This window comes from Polypterus senegalus, chromosome 3 (genome assembly GCF_016835505.1).
Source record: "Polypterus senegalus isolate Bchr_013 chromosome 3, ASM1683550v1, whole genome shotgun sequence".
Taxonomy (NCBI): Eukaryota; Metazoa; Chordata; class Cladistia; order Polypteriformes; family Polypteridae; genus Polypterus; species Polypterus senegalus.
The window spans coordinates 264,942,098-264,956,239 of record NC_053156.1 but is presented as its reverse complement, the minus strand read 5'-3'; the positions used below and the strand labels follow the sequence as shown (position 1 = coordinate 264,956,239).

The 14,142-nt window shown below is 38.5% G+C and overlaps 1 protein-coding gene across 1 annotated transcript in view; it reads left to right on the top strand.

Annotated features, from left to right (window-relative positions):
* Window positions 1–13,796, top strand: part of clu (clusterin) — a 38,371-nt gene extending 24,575 nt beyond the window's left edge. Inside the window, exons 7-10 of the mRNA XM_039749079.1 lie at window positions 1,786–1,926; window positions 3,966–4,192; window positions 10,389–10,564; window positions 13,575–13,796. Coding sequence (XP_039605013.1) covers window positions 1,786–1,926; window positions 3,966–4,192; window positions 10,389–10,564; window positions 13,575–13,587 — 557 coding nt within the window. The 3' untranslated portion in view covers window positions 13,588–13,796. The remainder of the gene's footprint in view (window positions 1–1,785; window positions 1,927–3,965; window positions 4,193–10,388; window positions 10,565–13,574) is intronic.
* The last annotated feature ends 346 nt before the right edge of the window (window positions 13,797–14,142 follow it).

Below are 14,142 nucleotides of genomic sequence, written 5' to 3'. Positions count from 1 at the left end.
AACAACTCAGTTTTAAAGAGAAACCTTTTGAGAAGAATGCAAGGCCAGCCTTCTAAGCGATGCTGTTTTTAATAGATTCATCAATGTTATTTTTGGTTAACAAATACCAAATGAACATGTAAGCCAAGATACCAAAATAATTAAAATTGTTCCACCTACTGTTCATTATCCCTGTCATGTTTATTAATTAATTAATTGTACTTCTTGGATATATACAGGTACATATCGAAAACATTTTAAATTTTTGCTTTCTCTATCTCTTATTTTATTTTTATTTAAATGTAACTTTTTGCTAAATTAACATTTCATGTTTCTTGTTCTTCCTCTGACATGCCTTCGTCCTTTCATAAAAGTATATTTTATGTTACTAAAAAGTAAAACAGGGCGGCACGGTGGCACAGTGGTAGTGCTGCTGCCTCACAGTAAGGAGACCCACATTTACTTCCCAGGTCCTCCCTGCGTGGAGTTTGCATATTCTCCCTGTGTCTGAGTGGGTTTCCTCCAGGCGCTCCGGTTTCCTCCCACAGTCCAAAGACATGCAGGTTAGGTGCATTGGCGATCCTAAATTGGCCCTAGTGTGTGCTTGGTGTGTGGGTGTGTGCCCTGCGGTGGGTTGGCACCCTGCCCGGGGTTTGTTTCCTGCATTGCGCCCTGGGATTGGCTCCAGCAGACCCCCATGACTCTGTAGTTAGGATATAGCGGGTTGGATAATGGATGGATTAAAAGTAAAACAAGAAATGTTCACATACCTTTGAATAGAATAAAAAATATAATTTTATTTTTTTTTAAGTGACATGATTGTATTCAAAAATGCACAAAAAAGTTAAAAAAAAGTATTATTTTTTTTCTTGTGGTAAGATTTTTTTGGTCATATGTGACTAAAAATAAAATTGTGGAGTACCCATAAAATAATGAATTTAATTCAATTAAAATGCGTAGATTTTTAAAGGTTGATTAAATTATGTAGGCTAATGGTTATAACTGGAGAAAACTTCAGTATAAATTAATCAAAATTATTTTTTTTAATTAATTCGTCTACATTTGTCTTGCACCATCAACTGTTTGATTGAAAATCCAAATTGCTAACCACTTAACCAACAGCACTATTGTTTTCTATATATGTGTATTTGCTAAAAGTATAATATAAGGAAATGAGAAATTTTAATTTGATGTAATTAACTTACAGATCTTGGGTCAAAACTGATGAAATATTGCATTGTCACTAGACATCAACATACATGCCAAGTTTGAAGAAAATCAGTTTGGTAAAAATTGATTTTCAAAATTTGACCGAGACAAATAGAGAGAGCAAGATGAATGACATTGTGTAATAAAACAACAGGTATTTGGTATGTAGCTGGCTACTGTGTTACTGTGTTGGTACTTTGGTTAGATCTGCTCCCTCAAAAGTCTACAGTTCTGTTTTTTCCATCTCAGTTTGTTCAGTGATTAGGTGCAGTTTGCATGTTCTTCTCTTGCATCTGTAGATAATTCTCCAAGTACTCAGGTTTTCATCCAGTACACTGTATATGCATGTAGTATTAACTCGTGAGTGTGAGTTGGCCTTTTGTCAGTGTGTCCACGCTGCTGTAAAGGAATGGTAGACTCAGGCCTCTGTTATGCTGAACTGAATTCAGTTTCAAAATGGACGATTCCACTCATTGATCATTTTTTGATATACAACAAATTACCTTACACTAAATGTACAGTATACTAAATATAAAAGTTCAATATTAACTTTCTTAAAACAAACACATTAATAGTTTCTTTTTACCTTATGACTAGATGGCTCTGTCAATGAAGATGTCATTATATCTCGACCAAATGGAAACAATCAAATGACATGCCGAGAAATTCGTCGAAATTCAGCTGGCTGCCTTAACCTCAAGGAAGAATGTGAAAAGTGCAAGGCGATTCAGTCCATAGGTAAACCCTCATTAAACCCTTATTTAAACATTTTGTAACCTAGTTTTCCTCTATTCGGTGTTACATCACCAAAGTCAAGTTAGGAGGATATGAGATGCCAGGTGTATTCTGATAAAGAGAAATGTGACCAGAGATGTGCAGTGAGTATAAAAGAGTCTGGAAAGGAAACTAGAAGGTAGATATTGAGAAGTGGGAATTCCCAGCTGCTAAAGAGAGATGGAAGGGTTTGTAAATATTAGGGAATGGGAAATAGGGATGACAGTTTTGGTTAGGAGAAGAAAATGAGGGGAAAATGGATATTTCTTAACAAGAGTTGCTTTGTTATTTGGTGTAATGGAATAGGATATGCAACAATAGAAACTGAAATTCATTTGTGAATGAGAATATCATTGGTATGAACTTTCAACAAGACCAACTTGCTTTGTGGATTGTAATGTGTACTGTGTAAGTAAAATTTACTTTTACATTAAAAAATACCTAGAAGCAAAGGCAGCTTGGTGTTGATAATATTCTGTGCCAGCTGCACCAAGCTCTGTAGTGCCTTATGGTCTTAAGATGATCACGTGCTCTACAGGGATATGATGCTCCCAGTGAATACTCTACTTTGCACTGGTAGGAGTGTGTCACAAATTACGAAGAAGTGTGAGTTGTCCTCAGACATGGAGGTGTAGGTGTTATGCTCTTTTAGATTGTATATCTTATTTTTTCTATGTCTGTTGTGGACGCTAGGGTTTGTTGTTGCCCCTTTAAACCCAACAGACAGACACTCAGGACACCAGGTAAAAGCACCAAAAAGATATTAATTATTTTCTTCTCAATAATAGTGCCCTCAAAGCACCACAGCCACAATAATAATCTTAATTCTCTCCTCCACACCTCCCAGAAAATGTTGTCCACCTCCTCCCGACTCAGGCTCGCTTGCTGGGCTTACAGCAGTCCTTTATATAGTGTCTGACCATGGTCAGATGGAGGACTTGCATTTTCTTCAGCGGGCTATGAAGGAAGCAGGACTCCCCAGGTCCTCCTGCAGCGTCTCCTGGCGGCACTCACCGTACTCAGGAGGGCTGTGAAGCCGAACTCCAAATCCCATAGTGCCCTGCGGGAATCCGGGGCACCGCTATGCTGCAGGGAAATCCCCATCTACCGTCTTGGGAGAGGCAGTGTCTAAACGTAGTTGTCTATCCCCCATCCGTCCCTTCTCAGGGCGTCCCGGCCGGGTTGAGCTGTCGGCCGTCCCTTACACTGTTTATGTGCATTGGTCACTATAGACCCAGAATGAAATACATACATATAAATTAAAAGAGTGTTGGAATGGCTGTCAGAAACAGCCTTCCTTAGAAATGGATGCAATGATAAGAGTGTGCAAAGCACACGTGAAGCAGGAATGGTTTGACTCCTCTGCGGGTCATAAGACCAACTGGCTGTCTAACTAGTGACCCTTTTAAATAATATGCCAAATAGTTGGACAGGTAGTAGAAAGAGTTGGCTATTTCTTGTCTATCGCAGAAACAGACATTGCACTTCCAGCTTTGGCCAATACTTTCCACATAGAATTTAAGTGTGATAGACAGATTGCTAAATTGATCGATCGATCAATCTCTGGCTCTTTTTTTTTTTTGCATCATATTTATAGTGACTGCGGTGGGCTGGCGCCCTGCCCGGGGTTTGTTTCCTGCCTTGCGCCCTGTGTTGGCTGGGATTGGCTCCAGCAGACCCCCGTGACCCTGTAGTTAAGATATGGCGTGTTGGACAATGGTTGGTTGGTTGGTTTTATAGTGAATATTGTTAAGTCATTATGTGCTTTGTAGTATGTGGAGGATGTCTTGTTTATAAAAATGACACATGTGAGTTGGTTGATATTACTTTAGCCCAAGGGGCAATATTTACATCTGCCTATTTGTCCTGTAATGTCATTGACTATTACAGAAGGTTTACATTGTAGGAAACTTGTACAAGATGGCATTCATTAACGAAAATTCAAATCTAAAATAATTTTTTACTTTCACATCATAGTTCTAATTCCAAGTATCTTTCTACAGATTGCTCAGGGAAAAAACCTTTGCAAGGTCCCCTCAAGGAAGAGTTTGAAAATTCTTTAGCCATAATGGAAAAACTCACTAAAGAGTATGATGAGATGCTGAAGAAGTTCCAGCAGGAAATTCTGAACACCACTGATATAATGAAAAGGCTCAATGAACAATTTGGATGGGTGTCTACACTTGTCAATGCAACTGACAGGCAGGATGGATTTTTTCAGATTACAACAGTGAGTATTTATTTTGCTGATCATTTTTATTTAATGTAATATTCCTGAACTGTACTGTAATCATCTAACAGTTTATTGATGTAAATCATATTTTCTCAGATATTAGCCCTTTTAGCCAAATGGACGTGTTGTTCTACTGAAGCCCAGGAAGTTTCATATTGACATCCTTTATCACATTTATTAGGGTTCCCAAACTTAACTCTCTGTTATTACTACTGTAGCTGCAGAGTGTTTGCTTGAGCCAATTTTGAATTCAAAATGTTTACTTGGGTGTTCCAGTTCTGCTTTCATATTACATCAGAGTTTTAGAAAGCTTTCTATTGTCCTCTTATAAGGACAGCATTTTCCTGTAATAGAATGAGCAGGCTCAGGAAACAGACGGATGCTTGTGGTTATCCTATTAGTTAGGCAAGGACGCATATCACAGAAAATGGTGCTTGAAGCCAACCTGGCCATACATAGGCAGGACACAGGTTCAAACACAACACCTGGTTTATTTACAGTTTTAAAGTGTGCACAAATCATCAACACTACAAGCCACCGTCCCTTCTTGCCATTAGTCCTTCTCCCACCACTCCTTCTCAGGCTTTGTCCTCTTACTCCTGATTCTGGCCATTGAATGGTGGGGACTGGCCCATTTTTAAAGGGCACCCGGAAGGTCTCCAGGTGCCTAACAAGCTTCTTCTGACCACACTTCTGGGTGTAGTGGTAGTGTGACCAAAGAGAGCCCTGGTAAGGTCCATGCTCCTCCTGGCGGTGGCCAAGGGTTCCAACAGGGTTGAGCTCCCATGCTCATGACTTGTGGCCCTGCTGGAAACCAAGGGGGCTGCCCTCTGTCAGCCCAGGGTAGAAACTGTCCTGAAAATACTCTCCCAAACCCCGGTCCTTCCATACTGTGGGCGTTCTGGCTGCCCGCCACAGGTGGTACTGGTTTATATTTGCTTTAGCTTTGTGTTCTGTTTATTTATTGTTTTTCTTTCAATTTTAAAATTCACATTCTTCTTATTTTTATTATTTTGTTCATTTAGTTGATAATAAATAGGTTGAATGAATGGAATGATGGACAGTTTCTTAAAAAAATACAATTAACAAACAGTTATAATGACATGTAAACAACCATCCCTGCATTTATTTTTCATTCTACTAAAGGGGAATACTAAGGTCAATTCTATTTTAGGTGAAAGGCAGGAACTAGCCCTGGATAGGCACATTCAGGTGTACATTGATGGCCACAAACACCAATAGACCTAAAGTTCACATCGTTGAGTTGTAAGAAGAAAAAGAAAGATATAGAAAAATGCATTTGGATAAGAGAAGAGTGCATAAACACTAAACACGGAGAGGCCAAATTGGAGATTGAAACAAGGTCCTTGTAACTGGGAGACTGAAATGCTAACCTCTGCGCTTCAGTACTGTTCTGAATATTTATTAATTCAATTTTGTAACCTGCTCATTCTAATATACTGTTGTAGACAGCCATAATTTTTCCTCTTGCAGAATCAGATAAAATGACAGTAATCAACAATAGATGTGACCCTAATTCATTGCAGGGCACACCATCTCACACCTGATCAGTTTAGGGAGTCCAACAGAATGGTACTGCTTTGGGATATGGGAGAAAGTGAGAAAATCTGAGGAAACTCATTCACAGTTGTAAGGAGCTTCAAAGATTCAAGACTGGGCAGGATCTGAACCCAGGAATCTACAAATGTAGCAGCAACATATAATAGTGAATGTTTGTTTAATGAATAATTTTTCTGGATTAATTAATTATCCAAAAACACCAAACTCATCATACAGTAAAATGGTTCTTAATTTTTATTTAACTTCATAATGGATACATTCTCACACACTAATTAGGTGTTCTTAGTTGTGGTTATCTTTTAGTGCTTGACTTAAAATATTAATTTATTCCTCCATATAAAAGAGTATTTTGAGCAATTCATTATAATGGGGAACCAGAGATGCATCCTAAATAGGGTAGAGATGCATCTTAAATAGGAAGCCAGTCTGTAACATAATGAATACAAACAAGGTCTTATAGGCACGGTAGGAGCTTTGAGAATGAGCCACCTCATGTGTCTTTGAAACTGAATTCACTAAAGAATTACACATTAAAACCCTATTCACCTCACCACAGAGCTTCCTGCCAATAACTAAATAACTAAATAATCCAAATAAAGCAATTACACTCACTGATTAAACTATTAGGAGCACTACAACGATACTGGGTAGGGCTTCCTTTTGTTTTCAAAACAGCCTCAATTCTTCTTGGCATGGATTCCACAAGATGTTGAAAACATTCCTTTGAGATTCTGGCCCATATGGACACGATTGCATCATGTAATTTCTGCAGATTTGACAGCTGCACATTCATGTTTTCAGTGTTCCATTCCACCACATCCCAAAGGTGTTCTATTGGATTCAGATCCGGTGGCCGGGAAGGTCACTGAATAACACTGAAATCATTATCACGTTCAAAAAACTAGTTTAAGATGACTTTTACTTTGTGACATTGTACATTTTCGTGCTGGAAGTGGCCATCAGTAGATGGGTAAATTGCAACCATGAAGAGATAGGTGCACATGGTGAACAACAATATTCAAGTAGGCCTTGGCATTCAAGAAACTTTTAACTGGTATTAGGGGGCCCAAAGTATGTGGAGTAAACATTCCCACACCATTACACCACTTTCCTTAGACTGGGTTGTTGATACAAGGTAGGTTGGGAGCAAGAATTCATGCTTTTGGCATCAAATTTTGACTCTGCCATCTGTGTGTATCAGCAGAAATCAAGATTCAGTCCAAGCTATGTTTCTCCATTCTTCCACTGTCCAGTTTTTGGGAGCCTATGACCACTGCAGCCTCAGATTTATGTTCTTGACTGACAGGAGTGGATCCCGACATGATCTTCTGCTCTTGTAGTCCATCAGCCTCAAGATTCGATGAGTTGTGCATTCTGAGATGTTTTTCTGCTCACCGTAGTTGTACAGAGTGCTTATTTGAGTTACTGTAGCCTTTCTGTCAACCAGTCTGGACGTTCATCTCTAAACAATCTAATCAACAAGGCATTACAATCGCACACCTACCTCTCACTGGATGATTTTTGTTTTTCGCACATTCTGAGCAAACTCTAGGGACTGCCGTGTGTGAAAATCCCAGGAGATCAGCAGTTATAGAAATACTCAAACAAGGCAGTCTGGCAGCAGTAATCATGACACAGTCGAAATTGTTGAGCACACTTTTTTCACCTATTCTGGTATTTAATATGAACATTAACTGAAGCTCCTAACTGATTTTATGTATTATTTTCCTGTTTCATGATTGGCTGATTATATCGAATCCATTGAATAGAGAAGCAGGTGTATTGGTGTTCCTAATAATTTTTACAGTTTTTGTATATCATAATTCATATTAACATTAGCATATTGTTTCAGAGAACTGCTTGGCTCAAATCTGGGCCAGGGCTCTGCTTTGCATATTCCTGCTGTGTCTGTGTAACCTTTTCCTAGCAGTATTACAATTTTTCTCCCATATACAAAAAGATATGAAGTTTAGGTTTATTAGTAGCACTAAAATCGCCCACTATTTTTGAGAATGGGTGTGTGCACAAGAACACCCTATGAGGCATTGTTATCTGGTTCCCACTTTCCAACTAGGTCTGCTGAGATAGGCATCAGCAGCCCAAGACCTTAAACTGAATAATCAAATTGAAAAGCGGAGAAATAACATACAGTGGGATGCAAAAGTTTGGGCAACCTTGTTAATAGTCATTATTTTCCTGTATAAATCGTTGGTTGTTACGATAAAAAATGTCAGTTAAATATATCATATAGGAGACACACACAGTGATATTTGAGAAGTGAAATGAAGTTTATTGGATTTACAGAATGTGCAATAATTGTTCAAACAAAATCAGGCAGGTGCATAAATTTGGGCACCACAAAAAAGAAATGAAATCAATATTTAGTAGATCCGCCTTTGGCAGAAATTACAGCCTCTAAACGCTTCCTGTAGGTTCCAATGAGAGTCTGGATTGTGGTTGAAGGTATTTTGGACCATTCCTCTTTACAAAACATCTCTAGTTCATTCAGGTTTGATGGCTTCTGAGCATGGACAGCTCTCTTTAACTCACACCACAGATTTTCAATTATATTCAGGTCTGGGGACTGAGATGGCCATTCCAGAACGTTGTACTTGTTCCTCTGCATGAATGCCTTAGTGGATTTTGAGCAGTGTTTCGGGTCGTTGTCTTGTTGAAAGATCCAGCCCTGGCGCAGCTTCAGCTTTGTCACTGATTCCTGGACATTGGTCTCCAGAATCTGCTGATACTGAGTGGAATCCATGCGTCCCTCAACTTTGACAAGATTCCCAGTCCCTGCACTGGCCACACAGCCCCACAGCATGATGGAACCACCACCATATTTTACTGTAGGTAGCAGGTGTTTTTCTTGGAATGCTGTGTTCTTTTTCCTCCATGCATAACACCCCTTGTTATGCCCAAATAACTCAATTTTAGTTTCATCAGTCCACAGCACCTTATTCCAAAATGAAGCTGGCTTGTCCAAATGTGCTTGAGCATACCTCAAGCGGCTCTGTTTGTGCTGTGGGCCGAGAAAAGGCTTCCTCTGCATCACTCTCGCATACAGCATCTCCTTGTGTAAAGTCGCGAATGGTTGAACGATGCACAGTGACTCCATCTGCTGCAAGATGATGTTGTAGGTCTTTGGTGCTGGTCTGTGGGTTGACTCTGACTGTTCTCACCATTCGTTGCTTCTGTCTATCCTAAATCTTTCTTGGTCTGCCACTTCGAGCCTTAACTTGAACTGAGCCTGTGGTCTTCCATTTCCTCAATATGTTCCTAACTGTGGAAACAGACAGCTTAAATCTCTGGGACAGCTTTCTGTATCCTTCCCCTAAACCATGATGGTGAACAATCTTTGTCTTCAGGTCATTTGAGAGTTGTTTGTGACCCCATGTTGCTACTCTTCAGAAAAATTAAAGGAGGAGGAAACTTACAATTGACCCCCTTAAATACTCTTTCTCATTATAGGATTCACCTGTGTATGTAGGTCAGGGGTCACTGAGCTTACCAAGCCAATTTGAGTTCCAATAATTAGTTCTAAAAGTTTTGGAATCAATAAAATGACAACGGTGCCCAAATTTATGCACCTGCCTGATTTTGTTTGAACAATTATTGCACACTTTCTGTAAATCCAATAAACTTCATTTCACTTCTCAAATATCACTTTGTGTGTCTCCTATATGATATATTTAATTGACATTTTTTATCGTAACAACCACGATTTATACAGGAAAATAATGACTATTAACAAGGTTGCCCAAACTTTTGCATCCCACTGTATATTTATAAAGTATTAGCTGTCCCTTGCAGCTCCTTCCATGTATTAGTAAAACAGGACAAACTTTAAAAATCAATAAACAAACAGGTATCGCTAGCTGTGGAGGCAAGGTACGCTCCAACATGTTGCGAGAGGTCCACCGATTCGAACGTTGGCTGGCGCATGAGTGAAGAGGGCTCTGCCTGGCTCCCCACTCCTGACGTCATTTTTCCCCCTCCCTCGGCCCGGCACCTCTGTCTTGGATTAGCACCAATAAATCGCTCCTGCCAGCGAACTATGATACTTTGCATGATGAGAGAAGTCGCAAAATCAACCGGAATGTTCAAGCAAATTATAGAAAAAAATCCGTTAAGTAATTCTCTCGTGAAAAGTGGACAGACAGACAGATGTTGGATTTTATATATACTGTATATAGAGACGTAATTATGACACAGTGGTTATCACTGCAGCATTACAACCACAAAGATCTGGGTTTAATTTTTGACCGGGGCATTTTTCTCTCTTTGTTTATGGGTTTTTCCTTGCGATGTCCTTCCATATCCAAATGGACTACAAGTTAGGATACTTAACCTGGTATACGTGAGTGTAGGTGAGGGTCCTGTGATGGACTGGTGCCTAGTCTGGGGCTGGTTCAGCCTACCTGCAATCCCATAAAATAAAATGTGTTTCAGAAAATGAATTGATAGCTGAATTACTTCAGATTATTGCAATATCAGTACATATTACACAGTATTACATATAAAACTATCAGCCTTTATTGTTAATGTGTGGGTAAACAATTTTTGTTCATTGCATGTTTATTTCCTAAACGTGAAAATGTTAAATTTCCTATAGGTGATGTCAAGAAACAGCCAAAATCCAAATGAACCTGGAGACACTACAGTGACTACTAAGTTCTTTGACTTACCAGAAATGACCTTTACAGTACCAAAGGACATTCCTTGGGATGATCCCAAGTTCTCAGAAATAATTGCAAAAGAAGCTGTGGAATACTACAAGAAAAATGTACTGTAAGTAACAACATTTATCAAGTAAAACAGCTTCACAGATTCCAACAGCAGTAATTTCATTAATCATCATTGCCCACCTTGATTGTTCTGTAAAGCTAAAGTTAGATATGTAAATTACACTGTGCTACACTACATACGTCACATTGGTGCATTTCATAGCATTCCCTTTTTATTATTTCATCTATTATTTTAGTTACAAACCTGTGAGTTGTAAGTAACCCTATATGACAGCATTTTATTGAAATATTAAAATACAGTATAAACATAATAATTAAATTAAAATTGTATTTAAATTAATTTAATGTTACCCATTGCACTCACATTACCTAGAACTATATAATGCATTTTTAAAATATTGTTACACTGTTAGGTTACCTATTGAAGATGAAAAAAAATCATTGTATGTAGGCAGAATTTCAAAGTCTTATACTGTTCTGTGTGTGTATTTCCTGTGTTTTCTCCCAGAGTTTAAAGGCATGCAGGTTACTTGGATTGGCGATGATAAACTGGCCCCAGTATGTGCGTGTGTTCACTCCGTGATGGTCTGGTGTCCTGTTCAGGTGTTGGCACTGCATTATGTCTGATGTTTACTGGTGCAGGCTGCCGCTTCCCTGTGATCCTGCTCTGGATAAGTGGATTTAGAAAACGGTTGGATAAACATTATTTTTGTCTTAATCCACTAGATGGCAGTAATACAAAAAGAAGACTTCCACTGAGATCTTACAGTTTGATTAATACAAAAACTGTACTTGAGAAATATTCATAGATATTTACATGATTGCAAATCACCTTTGAATATATTTTGTATCTCTTTTTATATATACAATTCATATTAATTACATTTTAAGGAGTCCAGCTGATATTAAGTGGGTAAACATATCCAGTGATAAAGCAGAAGTTTGCTTTTTATTTAACACTAGCTGCATCACCTGGAATTATCAGAGTGAGAAAGTAGAATTATATATATAGGTATACATGTGGGCGGCATGGTGGCTCAGTGGGTAGCGCTGCTGCCTCGCAGTTAGGAGACCTGGGTTCACTTCCCAGGTCCTCCCTGCATGGAGCTTACACATTCTCCCCGTGTCTGCATGAGGTTAGATGCATTGGAGTTTCTAAATTGTCCTCTGTGTGTGCCCTGCGGTGGGCTGGCGCACTGACGGGGGGTTTGTTTCCTGCCTTGCACCCTGCGTTGGCTGGGATTGGCTCCAGCAGACCCCATGACCCTGTAGTTAGGATATAATGGATGTATATATGTCAAACATTATTACCCTTGCCTTTTTATTGTATTTACTATATAACTTTTGTTAGTAGTAGAGAGCTTCTTTGTACAGTATATACTGCTGTTGAGGTTTGGCCTCAACACTCAAACTGCAAAAAAGTAACTCTGGAGACAATATGCCCCTATCTACGTCAGCTTGTAGTCATGACAGAAATAATGAATGAAATGATTGATTCAAGAAAAAAGATAACTGTAATGGGAGGGAATTGAATGCAAATGTATTGGTTTAAAGAGCACCACCACGTGTGCAGTGCAGTTTCTTTGTTGACAGATCACACTGCAGTGTTTCATACCACATGCTGCTTTGAATCCGTCGCTCTCTTTCGAGGCTTTTCCAGGGTATTGTTTCCAAACTTTACTGTAAATTTGAAGTGGATGAAATTGTGTAAAACTAAAAGCGATCACTGAACCCAATTCTTTAAAGGATTTTGGTCTGCTGTGAAGCTACAACCACTTGCATTGACTCCTAGCTTGCCCAGCTGTACACTGAACAAGGCTAAAAGTTATGTCTTTAAAAGATGTCTTATGCAACCTCAAATATGAAAAAGGGCAGATTGCAATGGTGGTATCATTTTCAGAGATTAGTATTATTAGTTTGCAACCCTAAATTGCAATGAATAATTCCAGCGACAATATGAGCATATTCAAGGCAGCCTGGGTCCATGACAGAAATATTGAAATAAATGTTTGATTAAAGAAAAGGTGAAATGCAATTGGCATGAATCAAAGCCAGTTGTCTTGGTTGTAACCATGCTGATCATCACACCTTGTGTGATGCTGTTTATCTGTATTTTTTTAGTTCAACTGTAACATTTCTTGCCACGTGCTGGAAGGGGGCAAGGCCAAAAGCTATGTCAAAAATTCTAGCTCTGGTGAGAAGTACCAGTGTACCAAATTTCAAAACTATGGTATAAAGAATAAACACAAACAGCCTGTGTTTTTCAAACATACAGATTCAGATAGTATATAATTTTTCATTTTGGTCTTTATATTAGTAGAATAAAATGTCATTCCTGTATTCATTAAGAATGCTTATCTAATAGTGAGTTAGTTCCTCATTTGCCCAAAAATCAGCTTTAATTTTCCAGGGAATGCACTACACATGGTGTCCAGAGTGCAGGGATGCTGGTTCATGTCAGCTCCAATGTGTCACATGCTTGATGTAAGCTGGCCTGTTGTGTAGCTCAACTGCCAGTAGCTCAATTCATATGATCCTGCAGATGTTCACTGTATTTGACATCAGCTGACCAGGGATGCAAATGCATTTGGATGAATTCCTACCTTTGGAATATTATCCTGATGAAAAAGCACATACATCGAGCATAATTATACAATGCTTCTATAAAGATGCAACCTGCAAGACAATGATGTGTAGATGTCCTGTGTTACTCTGGCATTTCTCTGACAATATATTTGCCACAAAAACACCCAACATCATTACACTACTTCCATATGATTGTCATGGCAGGACAGAACAATTTGCCCTATCCTATTATATGCCATAATTTGAACCACCAGGAAATGGGATTTATTATACCAGGTGATACTTTTCAAACCTTCAGTGTCCACTGTTTGTGTTCCACCCCTATATATTCATTTTACCTTCTTTCTTTAGATGTCTTAACATCTAAAGCCCACTAATTCAATGTTACACCCAAGATTTTGGTTTTCAGCTGCATTTCATACAATTTCTTTATGTAAGTGAATGTTTAATTGTGTTCTTTTTTTCAGAATTGTCAAATAAAATGAGAAGAGATTTGCCAGAAGCAAAGCCATATACTCACAAAAGAAATGATCAAGAACATTTACATTGCACTTCTGGAGAGCAGTGCCTGAAGGACTAGCATTACTATAAATGTGTAATTATGCACCTGCACTAACTTAGAATCCAAGATAGCACAATGAAGAGCATCATAAAATCCTTCCATTACATTAAACAACCTTTAAGCTGTTGTGATGTTTTATCTTTGTCTTTTTGATTACCGCCTATAGAAGAGCAGACTGACTTTACTGTATATTATCCGGAAATCCTAGGTACTGTTTAGGGAACCTGATGGATATAACAGAAAAAAGAATTAGGTACAAAGATTAACATATATTCAAAAGTAAGAGAGCCTCAAGTTATGAAAAATTTCTTTCTAACATTTGTGCAAACTTTACCCTTAAAGGAATACTCCAGGAAAAAATGAAATTTTTGTACATGTTTTTACCCCATGTAGTTTGCAGTGATGGCTGAGAAAAAAATTTTGTCTTATGTATTAAGCACAATGGAGATAAATAATAAAACTCTATGGTGATC